Raw genomic sequence first — 15,523 nt, 5'->3', positions numbered from 1 at the left:
TGATTCTTCATTACCTTTCAACACATTGGTCATAAATGCTGTGCCATCATCAAAAGCCGGCCCCCTTTTTTCACAACCCCAGTGGTGGATTATGGTGCAATGCAAAGTCATTTAAATTCAAAGGCTAGGATGTATGATTTGAGTAATTTTTAATGTGCTGAAATTGTTGTTGTCAGTGGTGCTGGTTCCAGCATCTCAGCTGAAACCCCTGGGATTTTCATGCACTACAATATTTAGAGTAAACAGAGGATGATGAAATAAAGAAAAACATGCAGTCAGTGGCAATTTTGGGGGTGAAAACACCTTGTTAAATGAGAGAGGTCAGAAGAGAATAGCCAGAATCAATAAAGCCAACAGTAAGACCACAGGAGGCATCTAACAGCTCGGTACAGCACAAGTAGTGTCATCAACTCATCTATACTAATAGCAGTTTTGTAGGCAACAGAGTACCTAATAAAGTGGCCACTGAGTATAATAACTATTATTATTATTATTGATCAGTGGGTCACACTTGCGAGTTTGGTGGCTCAAAGCCCATGCAACTGTGTCTGTGAGGAGTATGCATGTTCTTCTTGTGCAGCACAGTTTTCCTCCAGCTTTCTCCCATGAGTTCAAAAATGAACAAATCTCGGTCTCTAAGTTGCCTATAATCTATAATTGTGTGGGTGCCATGGGTTAGATTGACATCTTGTCCAGGATGTTCCCTTGCCTTGTTCCTTATGCTGCCCGGAACAGGCTCCAGGCTACCTGTAACCCTGTATTAGATAATTGGTTGGAAGCATTAATCCAATATCTAATAACCCCTTTAGATTCATAATTTAAAAAAAAAACAGACACACACAAAACAAAACAAAAAACAAAAATGTCATACTCAGAATCTGGTTACACTTTATTCAACTTTTAAATGTAAATATTTTATACAGTATAATTATAATATAATCATTACCAAACATATTACACAACAATGAGTAAATACAGTATAAGCAAGAACGTGAAAATGAAAATGAAAGATCTTTGTGTCGTTTTTGTATAGATGTACATGCAAATCTAGAAATCATGCTGATTCCTCCAGTTTCTGTAACAGTGAAAAACCCATGACCATTAGATTGAGCTTAACTCTCATCGATGCTGCCGCCAAAAATAGTTACAAATGTCACTTGTACTCTTGACACTATAGGGTTAATACAGAACTACAACAAAAATATTTATTCACAACTTTTATTACTGTTTGGTTACAAAGGGCAAGTGATTTTCTGATCAGTGGTTTTAAAGTGTCTGATGTTGTCACTGTCTGCGGACAGGGCTGGGGACATCATTAAGGAGGAGATTGTTGTGTTATTAAAGCCCAATCTCGCTATCAAGGTCAAGTGAAAGTGAAAACAATAGCTGATACTTGACTGCTACCCTTAGCTTCACAACTTAAGTTAACATATAGTCTTTGAATGCTGAATGTTCAGTGGCTCTATTGATTGATTGATTGTTTTCCCTCACTCTCAGGCTGTTCTGTTGAATAGATGAAGGGCAACGAACTGATGATTTCTTGGCACAGATGTTGGGAGGCTGGTTTAGGAAACCGTAGCTAATTTGTCTGCTGAATTACATGGACACTCTTGGATGACACTGGATGACTATTGGAGTGGTAATGAGGAATGACATACCCTCAGTTAACCACACCAGTACTGTGGCACATTGCTTTAAAATTGTATTTTTAAACTCTTGTTTACTCATACTCTCCCTGCCTGTAAATTAGCCCATGAGCAAATACTTCTATATAAACACTGATGGTAAGCTGAACGAGTTAAAAGACATTTCCAAATAGAAAAAAAGCTTAATAAAAACAAACAATCAGACAAATACCAAGAGGAGGCAGGAGTTCGTGGTCAGTATGTCTGCACACAATGATCACTGCTAAGATTGATCTTGGGATAAAAATCCCAGGAAACTGATAAATACACACATAACTTGTCGCTCAACACACAATTGTTGCATAATATGCTAATATGCACAGATGAAACAGATTAGCTGGGTGTTTTTTTATACATGCATATGCAGACAATGCTCTCTTGTGATTTATGTACTTATACTCATTTGGTCTTTTTGGAATGATTCCCCACAACGTGTGTATTGATTTATTTCGCTGATTGGGTTTCAATGCTTGTTCAACTTATGGAAGTATCACACCATATAGGGAACACACATACGCACGCACGCACGCGCGCGCGCCGACACGGTTCTTCACTGCGATTCCCCCAAACACTTAGACAAAATCGGGAACCGTCGGCCGATCTCCTGGTCTCCATCAGAACAAGGATATATTTTGTCCTCAGCGGGTCCTCTGTGGCAAGCTGTAGTGATGGGTAGTGGAGAAATTCCCGGCAAACCGTGTCGTCTGCAGGAAATCAGAATATGCATGTTCTGCACGGTCGAAAATAAGTTTAGTTGTAGTTTGACACAAATCGGGGAAATAAGCTCTTCATGCTGAAGGAAATAATATTTACAGGGAGGTAACTGAGTATTTGTGACTTTCGGATATTACTAATTGCTTCTATCCTGCTGACGGGACGCTGGGAGTACCTTACTGCTATTATGGGGATCGAGTACCTTCTTCATCCAGAGGAAATAATTTAACAATAAAAAAACAATCAAAACAAATGAGACCAAGATCCATCCGAGCCGTCAGTGTTACAAAGATAAGGAGTCTGATGAGCATCCGTACTTATTCTTTGCTTTTTCTTTAATCGGACTACCTTATGTATGAGATGGAAAAACGGGGAATCCACGGTGTGATTTACTATCTCGTGATAAATGCCCCGCTCTTGTTATTCGTAAGCGGTAAGTATACAGGACCTACCTCTGTGTAATCTGCAAACACCAACATTTCTTATTGTCGATGCATTAAATATGCATTTGTGGAATATATTTGAATTTGCATGATTCTTATATGAAATATATAGGTTGCAAGAGTTTGAAAGCTTTATTTACCAAAATCCATTATATTAATGAAATGGATGTTTGATGCTGCAATACATCTGGCACACGCATAAAAATGAATGAAGCGTGGCATTTCTGACTACATTATGCATACACGCTAATAGTATAAAATAATTTTAGAATAGAACATGTGTAAAGCTTTAAAGAAAAAGGCAGATTTCTTGGCTACTTTAGATGCGTCGCCTATATCAGTACATGTTGTATTTCATATAGGGTGAACAAAATATAACAACCTTAGTCAGACAGGGACACATTTTTTAAACATTAATACCTATTACACAAACAGCTTTCCATTGCACAAAAATAAACTAACAAAAAGCGCACAGAAATTACAACTTGTAGGTGGCTGATATACAATTTTCATTTGATTTTCTGCCCTGAATAGCGACGTTTACTGAAATCCCGAGGGATGTAAATGTCGGCGAAGGGGAAGATATTGAAATGCCTTGTGCTTTTCGGACAACGGGATCCACGCCGTTTTCACTGGAGATCCAGTGGTGGTATCTTAAGGAAGCGGCACCTAGAAAACTTGCACACGAGGTACAGATGAGCGTCCCGGCAAGCCGAGCCAAGGTACCTCTATAGCTACAGACTTACGCAACTTAGAACTCAACCTAATAGTGATTTAAAAAAAATAAATAAAGTTACACTGGATAAAATGCAAAGAAGGCATTTTGTACTTTACGTAGCCTACTGTATGTGTGTTTGCAGGTGAGTTTCAGATGGTTACACAACTAGTGAAATGACTGATTTTATGATTTTTTTCAAATCACACAATGCAGTGCTAGTCTTTGAAGTAACTTGACATTATGTATCGAAGATTACAACCAATTGCATAATTTCCTTTTACCGCTACTCGGACCTGCAGGCTGTAACAGCATAGAAAAAACCGCTTGGATGTGAAATATGGAAAGTTATACGGTATTTTTAAGGACAAAGATGTAGTGATACATGCTGTGGTATTTGTTTGACCAAAATACATCTCAAACTTACGGTTTCAGATTGCTACCAAGGATGCTACAAAAATAAGTGTGAGTTTATTATTATTATTATTATTATTATTATTATCATCATCATCATCATCATCATCATCATCATGATTTTGATATTATCATCTACGTATTAGGTGGCATTGAAATATGGAAATATATCAATTATATGTAATACTTTAATAATAATGCTTGATTTTTACCTCCTGCTGTGGTTATTTATTATGCATGGTTTGCTTTATTAATTTATTTATGAGTATTAAAATTTCACATTACGCAATTCAGTTTCAAAGGGGAAAGACAGAATTTGTTTTATTTTGCTAATTATCATATTGTTATGCAGTTCAGCTTCAAAGAATAAGTGTGTCCTTGTTCTTCAGCTGTCTAACTAGCGAAATAGGCCTATATCTGAAGCTGAAAAGCAGAAAGTACAGCACCAGTGTGTTTAGAGAAGTGTGTACAGAAATTGTTCTTCTCTTTCTTGTGGCAGACTGTCCGAGTCCAGGGAAACGCCATATCCCACAGACTTCGTCTCTCTAATGTGCGAAAGGTGGACGAGGGGATGTACGAGTGCCGGGTGTTGGGTAACAACGCGGACGAGACTCAGGAACACAGAGCTCAAGCCACGTTGCACGTCACTCCACGTGATGGTATGGTTGCCGAGGAAGCTGTTTCCCACATTCAGAACCGGTGGCCTCTGAGAAACAGCAACAGTGTGGGCAGTGGTCGGGCCACCTCTGGGCCAGGTCAGGGAAAAGTTCGGGTGCCTCTGCCAGCCGGACATGGTCTGGCTTCAACCAGCACAACAGCGGCAACCCCAGCAACGAAATCTTCAGCGTCACCACAGCCTGGCAATGTGGCCATACTCAGGCAGCAACATGGGACTGGTGAGTCAAAGATCTATGCTCCCACCTAGTGGTGACATCAGAAACTGCTGGTTGTTGTTATTTGCGAAAATGTGTGTGCAACTTATTTTCAAAATGGAAGTCTTGAAGAACATTATTTGACACGTAAGAGCCTGATAAAAACCAAATTAGCCTCATATTTGTTTCTGATAACAGCTTGTCTCTACACTGAAAAAAATGTTTGTGAGGTGAGGATTTAGTTGTGGATGATGCCTGCATAGCTGTCAGTCATATTGCAAATAAGAGGATAAAAACTGAATTTCCTCTTAAGCTTAGGAGATGGAACCTCACGTTGTATGGTCACGTGAAGCATCTGAAAAGAGTAGTTCCACTTGCTGATCGGATATCAAATTTGAGCATGGCTGTTACGCGTTCAGCCTGGTGGAGTACCCTGTGTCAAATTCTTGTGGACGCTCATCTTATTTTTTTCCGAAAAGGGTCACATATATTTAGGGGTCGCACAATTGCTAAGAAGGTAACATTGCTACTCACACATGTACGGTTGAGGATTCAAATATACTCCTGCGGTCTGTGTGTGTAGTTTATCACAAATACAATGCCACTACCATGGTTGCAACCTGTGTGAGTCTCTATGACATTGATCCATTGGTTAATTTGCAACATATGCCTGTAGAAGTAACAGGATCCACCATCTTGTTGAGGGTCTCATTTCGGAAGGTGGGCAAGTGCTTGTGTGTGTTGTACTGTTCCATTAATTCACAAAACAGGAGAGAGCAGATTTGTGACAGCATGTGTTTCCCTTGCAAGCCTGACAAAGCCTGCAGGTGGAATGATATTAGAATGGAGTCAGAAGGATTTGTTTGCAAACCTTCAACAGCAACGACCGACAGTCACAGATGACTATCCAAGCGCTTCAGCGATATGGGAGCCAGTTTACCTCCCCCACCCCCACATCCCATCTAGCCCCCAAACACTCAGTTACCCCCCCGCGCAGCGAGAACAAGTGACAGAGGCAGCAAATCCGTGAGGAGAATACCGGCACAGCACACGCCAGCTCATGCGAGTGAAGCCTTTGTTTGCGGGATGACTCACCAGAGAGCACCATTTACCAGAGTGAGCAGGGGGCGGCAGAGTCACAAAGGACGGGAAAATAGTCACCAAGCAGTAATGGCAGGCCGTTTCATTACAATGGCTATGACTGCCTAATTGGGGATCACCATGTTCCATGCCTGACGTAGTTAGAACATTGATTGATTTGGCTTGTTTTCTTTTGGGGTTAATTACCAGTGTGTGTTAGATTTACTTATTTTCATTTCAGTTACTGTAGCTGCTGAATCTCAGAAGTGGCCATTTTTCTACCTAGACAAACCTGCTGAGTTGACTGAGTATTGATAAGGGCCTCTCTTTTTCTGTGCCCTGCTTTCTAACAAACTGTTTTCCCTCATCATTTAGACGGCAGGACAAAGAAATTTGCCAGTATAAATACTTTGCCTTTGTTAGTCTGGTGCAGCTGGCACACATCTTCCCAAACCATGCTGCTAATATTTCATTTGCTCTCTTTCTTGTTGGGATATTTTCCTCCAGTCCTCTTCGTTTTGGATCCTCCTGCATTCTAATTTTTCTACAGCTTCTTATCCCATCACCCAATTGCATTGCAGAATCCCATGTGATATTTGAGAGTGTTTATACCTGCACATATGTGCAGCTCGATTCTTGTTCGTCATCTAACCACGTCGTCAGCTGAAATCCTACAATGGATGATGCAATTTGTCCTTCAAAGAGGACTTTAAATCATGTATTTCTATTACACCAGAGGTCCCAGCAGATTAATGGGATATGCACATATTTGGATGATCTAGGAACGGCTGCAAAGTATGAAGCAGAGGGTTGCTGGTCCATATCAGGATGACACAGTGCAGTCTCAACATTCCCATCTCAATAAAAGAAAATATTATTTACGTTTGTTTAACACTTCTGTCTTTCTGAGATATTTGACAAAGAAATCATATATCTCTTTATATAAAATGTAAAATATTCATTATACTGTAGTCCTAGACATTTTCTATTGGATGTTAATACCTACATTTGACTGAAATTAAGGCATTTAAGGATTTGTACATTGTAACTCATCTGTCAGTTCTTAGATATCTTCTGATCTCATATCCTCAATTGTCTAATACTCCAAACATTACTCAAATAGACTTCATCTTCATGCCTCTGCCAAATATGAGGGGTATGATTTCACATATCTATAATAAAATTCACTCTCTGCATCCAGCAGCCCTTAATACTATAAAGACTCAGCAAGGAAATTCTTGAGGGACTATGGGATTCAGCCCTACATTGCGTGAATTCTTGATCAATGCATGCAAAGCATGGCCTAACTCAGTGTAAAAAGTTCACTGCATCCACTGGACCCAAGTTAAATTAAATAAAATATCTCCCAATGTCGATCCCACTTGGGACCACTGCCGTCAAGTCCCTGCAACCCTAACACATACATTTTGGTTCAGCCCAACCCTGTATAAATATTAGTCCAAGGTCATTGGGTCTGAGGATTAGTGATCCACATCTCTATTTGTTACCCTCCCATCCTCAATGGTGCTTTCTTCATATAAAGCTGATATTCTTACGTTTATCCCAGTGTGATTTTACTCTGGTGTAAGTCTCCAATTGTCCCTTGTTTTGATAGGAGACATTCTTTCTTTCATAAGATTGAAAAAATTAGACAAACATTTTATAACATATGGGGATCCCTTTCTGACTTGGTAGAGAAATTACACCTCTAGACTAAAATGAAGACATGTGCAATACGGCAATGAGAAGAATATAACCATTTTTATCAATATTCTCTTTTGGTAAGCAGAGCCTTTTTTCTTTCTTTTTTATCCTAATTATTATTATTATTATTTGTGTATCATGTGCCTTTCGTCAATCAATCAGTGAGACATTTCCAGTCGATCGCTGTCTATCAAGGAACTGTGCCATTTGGCAGAATGTATCAAGAACCCTCCTGTTGCGACTTGGAAAATAATCTAGGAAGCTACCTTGTAAAACTAAAGTTTGGAGACCATTGACTTAGAGTATATAAATGCTTTGACCACAAACCAACAAGGAATACTGGTGAACAAGTAAATTTATCTTGCCTAGTGGTTTAACTCATGTGCTGAATGGTTAAATGTGTGTCAGTCATCTTTGGGTTGATAACTGACATGACCCACATAACTAGAAAGACAAGGTGAATCACTCTTTTACTTGGTAGGTTTAAAAACGTGTCATGATCAATAACTATCAAATTATCTACTAAACTGAAGGTTATAAGAAACACATTTAAGTCTATTAGCTTTGTGAAACAGAGTATGTTTTGCTTCACTGGAGTTTATACCTTTATACCTTTTATAAACCTAAGGGTGGTGCTGTTTTGCATAATGCTTTGTCAGACATTTTTTGAAATGCTGCACTTTTTTGGTTTTACATGGGAATAATGTTTCTGAAGATACATTGGCATTAAAATGATATTTTATGTAATATGAATGTTACAGGTTTTTCTTTTCTTTTCTGATGACCACACATACTGGAGAACAACTCTGCCCCCACACCTCAGGTCTTTAATTAAGCCAATGTAGTTTTACAAGCTCCACTAGCTTAACTTTCTGTGTGCAGTGTAAAAATGTTATATTTGTTTGCTTGAATTGTTACAATGTAGTTTAGACTATTTTCCTTTATTGGGACCTTTAATTTTGTGTTTTTAAGGGGCTTATGACTCTTTGTGACACATCACTGGCACTTTAATTAATACTGTTATCTCAGTAGTCTGTCCATTGGATTATTACCATGTAACACTTGTCACTTGTGTCACTTGTCCACCAGGCAGAAACTTTATGTTTACATTCCCTCATTCTTATGTCTAATCGCTGGAATAATTGCAGTTAATATTTTCCTGGCCTTGTGTTTGTAGCTTTGTTTCAATATGCATTGCTGCAGTGGGTTGCAGTGTTTGTATAATTGTTGGAATTTATAAAATCAAGCGATCTCCAGGAGTGTGAAGGCATTTCTTCATGTTTCATTGGGTAAATAAAAGCAAATGGATTACAGTTAAGATATATTAGACAAAACAACGTGAGCTATTTCAGCACAAACCCATTTTCTTTCTGTAAATTTGTATTAGCTTCAGACATAGAGCCCTGTTTGTTATCAAGCATGTGGCAGCAATGATATAACTGAGGAAAAGCCTCATGTCATTTATAGCATTAAAAAAAGTTTAAACCCCATTAAAATTACTGCATTAATACAAAATAGAATAATTAAATAATTAAAATATGGTGAGCAGCACTGTGTAAATTATAAATTTGCTGTCATTAACCTTATCTTAGAAACGTAGTGTCCAGCGTGACCATGATTCAGTTTCACGACTGAAGATGAGTAGTAAATAAAAGGACCATGAGGTGTCAAATGAGGAAGTGGGGAGGACAACTCAGGTGGAATCAGGTCTGACGTAAATTAAGGGGAAGGTTGGGTAAACAGTAAAAGAAAACACTAGGATTAACTACACGAGTGGCAATCAACACCAAGCGGCAGCAGTAACATCTACAGCACTAACAATGACTGAATTAGGGAACAACGTACCTTTGGTAACAAGGACCAGACAAGGGACAGATGTGAGTGATTTGGACCAAGAGAGGAAGAAATGGGAAACAGCAAATCCCCTTGCTGGCCAATGGGAACATGGCAGGTGTGACAGAGACGATCATGACAATCAGTGTACTATATAAATGTCTCAGTCTCTACTTATAACACATTTGTGCTATGATCCTCAATGTTAATGCAGATTTTGGCCGGAATAAAGTACATGAATAAATATTTCTGCGGTGTGAACAGTATTAAAAATATGATTGGACTTTACACTGAAAGAGAAAATACAAATTGATTAGTTATGACCTTTAAACGGGGCAGTACAGTGGTGCAGTGGTTAGCACTGTTGGCTCACAACTCTGGGACCAGCATTCAAGTCTCCACCATGGCTCATAAGCTTAGGAGATCAAGTTTGCATGTTTTCCTCCGGGTACTCTGGTTCCCCCCCACAGTCCAAAAACATGCTGAGGTTAATTGGAGTTACCAAATTGCCTATAAGTGTGCATGTGTGAGCAAATGGTGTGTCAGTGTGCCCTGGAATAGGTTGGTGCCTGGCTTGTTCCCTTGCTTTTTGCCTGTAGCCTGGATAGGCTCCGGACCCAAGTGGTTACAGAAAATGAATGTATAGAAGGGATATCCCTAGAAATCACGCTCCCTTCAGGGTGACCCCGTTAGCATTTCCCCGACACCATATATTAGCTGGCACATTTCCCAGCAGTTATACATTCCTGATGAACATGAATGTTTGATATCAGGAAAAGGCGTGACTTGAACTATGTCTAATTTAGTGCTGTCAAACGATTAAAATTTTTAATCAGATTAATCACACGGTTGCTGTGGATTCATTTAGATTAATCACGATTAAATGTTATTCATTTTTAATCTATATTTCATTTTGAATGAGCAAACAGACTCAAGAAAAAAGGGAATATATATGCACTTAATATGTTTACTGAACATCTTGAATACAAGTGGGATGCATTCCATCTGCCACAGAAGTGCAATATACCACGGACCCATATCAAAAAGCAAGATTGTTTGCTTAGCCGGGCAACTTGGCGGATTTAAGGTACCTCATTTTAAATGGTCTTTACCTTCGTTCACTTACAATTAGCCCGAACTACCGTAAATCCGACAAATAATCCGAATAATCATGAAATCCAATTCTAGCCCGGTTAATTGCCATTGTTACCAATATCAGTTGATAACACATTATGCACAGTGCTTTACGTATAAAACTCTGTAGCAACACGTCCACAGATAAGTTGGACGGTATAGTGTGTACGACCGATTTAATGAGCCACAAATAAGAAGTAGTGCTTAAACAGTATAAAACTACAACTTTCCCTTCTGTTGATAAAGGGAGCAGCCATCTTAGATTCTGAACTCTGCGCTGCTCCGAGATTGGATCTCTGAGAAACGGGAGCGCGCATGTCATTATTTACGGCTTCAAATTTTGGAATCCGACTCGGAATATGAGTTCCGAGGGCAAATGGAACGCACCAAAACTGCTAGAAATGGGTTGACAGAGACATTTCAGGGATTTTGAGTCATTATGCGCTTCAGATGGGTTAATTGCGTTAAAAATTTTAATCAGATTAATCATGATGATGGATTAATCCGCGTTAACCCGTGAATTTTGACAGCCCTAGTCTAAATATGATGTGGAAAAACTATGTGCCAAAATTGTTCTCTGGCAGTTTCACCGTGGTACAGCTTCTGCTGAAGTTATCAGTCATTAGGACAACTATATAAGTTGTGAACTAGTGTCCTGATGTATATTGAGTGGGAAGGAAGCATAGACCTGTCATCTTTGGAATCTGGCATTATTTTTCTCGTAGCCTGCTGTAAAATATATACATAGTATTGTACATACGACCAACTTCAATAATTTTAGATTTTAAATAATTCATTAATTTAATCTGTTAAATAATTTACTTGATTCACTGTCCTGGAAGTCATTCACTGATTAATTAAACTTTTGTTGATTCTGGGTTTCAATGGCCTGTTGCTTTAAATTACATCAGTTATTTTTAAACAGGTTGTGATTGTTTGAAGTTTCAACGTTGTCAAAAGTAATGGAGGAAAGGAAGGGTCAGTTACCCTATTTAAGTGGGCTTTAGAACCCCTATCTTTTGTCTCGACCCCCCAAAATTGTTTTTTTTTTTTTTAACCATTTAGTGATTTGTCCCAAATTTTCATATCCATTTTGCATCCCCTGTTCAGCAAATTTCATTGTGGGTATCCACAAAAATAAAATAAAAATCATGGGGAGATGAAGTCCAGTATTTCATCAGGGGGCTCAGCCCCCCTAAGGGTCAAATCCTAGAATTGTCCCTGAGCAGGAGTTTTATTTCCTTCAGTTCAGACATAAAGACATAAAATAAACTCCTGCATCTGTTACTGAACCATAACAACATGAATGGGCCACACCTCACTGCGCCTAGACAGCAGGAGGCTGCGCATTGTAATGAATGCTCAGCTACTCTCTTTTTCTTAATACCTGGTTTAGAAACTGATGTAAAGCACATGAGCTCTTTTCATTGATAAACGGTAAATTTTGCTGTCAGCACCTTTATTCTGTTGGACAGACTTAGAGATGGACTGCATCTGAACCATAATGTGCTTCCTTGCTTTCAGTAGAAAAATATTCGTGAAAAACTAGAGCCTTTGATAGTTTTCTCTTATTCACTCAGGCATTGACAGAGTTATATGAGAAAATGAGACCGAAATTCATTTAGGCTAAAGTCAAGTTACACATTGAACTAATGTCAATAGACACATTGAACTAAACCTAAAAAAACAAGATATAATTACTGTTAGAAAAATCGAAATGTCAAATTAATTCATAATTTAAAAGAAAGTTTTTTTTTGTCTTAGGAACATTCCTTATGCTGTTCTGTTGTTGGAAAACTTGACTTGCAGAGGCAGTGTAATGGTGATTTGTGTATTAATGCAGCAAAAATGAGGTAGATTTCAAAAATAAAATTTGAAACATATCCTTTCGGAGATTTTCAATGCATATTTCAAGATTTTCACAGTAGTCACTGGCAGCAGAAATGATGGTATCTTGAGAAGGTTGGGAGTGGAGAGTTTCCAAAGGGCTTGATGATAAACAGATCTTAAGCTGTAGCTCTCTCTGAGCCTGTCAGATATACACCTGTTATTTCGGCATGGGGTAAAAGCCCTTCCCATTTGCTGTTATATGAGGGAGATATCCCTGCCAATGAGAGGGCAGATCTCGTCTCTTGCCAAAGGGCAGTTCAGAACTAAGGGAAATAGAGAAGAATACATCTTGTTCTGCTATTTTCTTGGGCATGCAGTAGGGAATCTTTCTTGATGTGTACTCAGGGTTATGTCAAGATTCGAGGTTAAGATTGCTTATCAGCGTTTTCAACCTGTCAGTCAGTCATCCATTTTTAAATTATGGTAAAAGCAATAAAAATTGGATAGGAAATGAAATGCAAAAAACAGCAACTGAAGAGTAACATTGATCTTTAATTTCTGAACAAAAAACTTAATGTTTGAAATAAGCTTGGTTTATAATATTTAAATATAATTATCAATGTAACATATGCAGTGTTTGTAGAAGTGGACTTGGCTACAGTTCGGACTGGTGATTTTTTTCTTCTTCCCTCCCACCAGCTTCTGGAGCCATCAAAGCCACTGACCCAGCGCTGTGTGTTGCCCTGCTGATACTACATACCGTCCGTTTCCTGTGTGTTACCTAGAGACATCAATCAAATGACAACTTGGAACGCTTTATAACCATGACGACAAAAGGCAAAGGACTTATACAAATGGCAGTTATGGAAAAGGCTTAAAAGACAAGGCACATTTTGCCTGGGACTTACAAAGACTCGTCTAAAAGATACAATGGATACAATGGACTGTGTAAAAAGCATGATAGCAAAACATAATAAATCCATAAATATGAGCTTTGCTCTTACAAATACCATACTCAAAGTGATGCATTAAGTTTCTCAGTAGCATCTATCCCGTTGATTGCACTGCATCAATTACCTTTTTACATTTTTTTTAGATATATACATTTTGTTTTATTGCAGACTGTTGAGCAGTTAAACACTGTTACATTCCAGTCATCATAGATTGTAAAAGTTCTGTAAGAGAAAAACTATACCTGTGTCATTTCACACATTTCTTTTTATAATTATGTCAACAAATATGACCTTATATATTTTAAGTAACAAAGCACATTGTGTCATAGTTGTTGTATGCCTCCCATGATGTTTATTTTAATTAAAAATAATGGTGATTCAGGCAAGATATTCATTTTTAAAAGCATTATGTTGCCAGTACCAGACATATGTGTGTGTTTTTGTTTTTTTAAATAAACACTTCCAAGTACGTTATCATATATTGAACTATTGTATCACTGGATAGCTTTCAAAATGATCTTCATGTGAACCCATCACCCATCATTCATTATGCTCTGCAAAGTGATGTGTGTTGCGTTTGAACCTATTGTGAATTCATTGCAAAATATAAACTATTTACAAACCAAAGGCAACCAAAAGTGATGGGCTGGCAAACCAAACAGAGCAATCATCCTACAGAACAGAGAGTAGAAAAGGTGAGGAAACAAAGAAAAAAGATGTAGAGGGGGAAAAAAATCTGAGAACCCCCACCCACAAGAGCTCATCAGATGTAAATAGTAGTCCAGGATTCAGAAGAACGGGATAAAGCATTTGGTTGGCACATCCCTTCTTGTAATGAATGTCATGCAACAGGCACTGGTTCTGATTCTGCATAAAATGATAGGAGTTTGGTCAGTTAGCACCACTACTGACAGAGAGCTTAAAGTGTCGCAGCACTAATAAAGGGGCCAACGATTCCATTTCTATAGTAGAATAATTCATTGGTGTTTATCAAATTTCCTGGAGAAGGAACAGATAGGGTTGATACGGGCACTGGCATCTATCTTCAGTTTAAAATATTTATCACAGTTTGTAGCAGCCAGAGCATTAAGGGGCTCAGCAAAATAGTGAGAAATAGAGAAACACAGGAAATAACCAGCCATTCCTAGGAACTGCTTCAGATGTTGTTTTGTTTCAGGCACATGAAGCAGCAAATTGCCTTTACTTTACAGCTTTTATCTTAGCAACTCTACAGAACTAGATTAATATTGTCACGCTGGTGCAATCCCTCCAGTGTTCCCAGTCCCCAGAATTCTAGCCAGGCTTTACTCTCTCCCAATATGTTTCCCCATTAAGTATATCCCTCATCAGTCCTCATGGATTCCACCTGTGTAGATTTATATTTAAGTTAGTCTTCCGTCTCTTTATCTAGCATTTTGTTTCCTATTGCAAACCAAAGTGCCTCCTTGCTCTTCTTTATCTCTGGTTCTAGCCCAGTCCACCGCACTAGCAAAATATTTGGTTTATGGAAGTTTGTGTTAAGTACAGTGATTTGGTTTCGTTTTGTTATTTGATTAAAACATCTACACTCGCACTTACATCCTGTCTCCCGGGATTCCTGCATGACATACATGTGCTCATTGTGACAAATATAGACTATACTTCTCAATAATAAAAACACAAGCAACTAAAATGACTCTCTTGAGCTCAGTGAAAAAGAGCATAAACCTAAAGGACAACAAAGCTACTCAGTAATATTTCAGAGCATCATTCAGCAAAACTTCAATACAACTTTGAATATGGTTTTCTTCTTAAAATGTGATTTCTTGAAATAACTAATTAATTGGATGATCAACCACTACGAAAGGTGCTTAACAGCATATGGATTGCTACTTCAAATGAGTTGATGTGTTTGGAGAAATCCATATGCTTGTCATATATCTACAGGCCATCATCAACCTCACATCTATCAGTACACAAGAGGCAGGTTAAAGAGGATACCACCAGTACCTGCCAGTAGCCTATTAGCAAATCAAGCTTTGTCACATAATAGGGACAGTCAACCTTGTTTACACAATAGTCCATATGAGGAAAGGGCAAGCATCATGCTTGGTGATGGCTCTGACTTTGCTATAATCAGTACAGTAGAGTGTCGCCCCATTGAGCT

General features: G+C 38.4%; 1 protein-coding gene across 2 annotated transcripts; it reads left to right on the top strand.

The window, feature by feature from the left end:
* Positions 1-2,117: 2,117 nt before the first annotated feature.
* Positions 2,118-13,854, top strand: LOC111849647 (V-set and transmembrane domain-containing protein 2B-like). Of its 2 annotated transcripts, none has more exons than XM_023822706.2 (5): positions 2,118-2,832; positions 3,377-3,531; positions 3,993-4,022; positions 4,471-4,867; positions 13,124-13,854. In XM_023822706.2, exons 1-5 carry the CDS (start codon positions 2,751-2,753, stop codon positions 13,207-13,209), a joined length of 750 nt encoding a protein of 249 aa, XP_023678474.1. In that variant the 5' UTR covers positions 2,118-2,750; the 3' UTR covers positions 13,210-13,854. The 2 variants fall into 2 exon arrangements, with proteins under 2 accessions (XP_023678474.1, XP_023678473.1); XM_023822705.2 differs by having other exon boundaries at positions 3,377-3,564.
* The last annotated feature ends 1,669 nt before the right edge of the window (positions 13,855-15,523 follow it).

The sequence above is a fragment of the Paramormyrops kingsleyae genome, chromosome 13 (genome assembly GCF_048594095.1).
Source record: "Paramormyrops kingsleyae isolate MSU_618 chromosome 13, PKINGS_0.4, whole genome shotgun sequence".
In the NCBI taxonomy this organism is placed as follows: Eukaryota; Metazoa; Chordata; class Actinopteri; order Osteoglossiformes; family Mormyridae; genus Paramormyrops; species Paramormyrops kingsleyae.
This window is presented reverse-complemented; position numbering and strand designations above follow the sequence as displayed.

Coding starts and splice junctions, on each gene's coding strand:
- LOC111849647 (XM_023822705.2), top strand. CDS start 2,751: ATGTATGAGATGGAAAAACGGGGAATCCACGGTGTGATTTACTATCTC. Junction 2,833..3,376: donor GCTCTTGTTATTCGTAAGCG/GTAAGTATACAG, acceptor TGCCCTGAATAG/CGACGTTTACTGAAATCCCG. Junction 4,868..13,123: donor CAGGCAGCAACATGGGACTG/GTGAGTCAAAGA, acceptor CCCTCCCACCAG/CTTCTGGAGCCATCAAAGCC.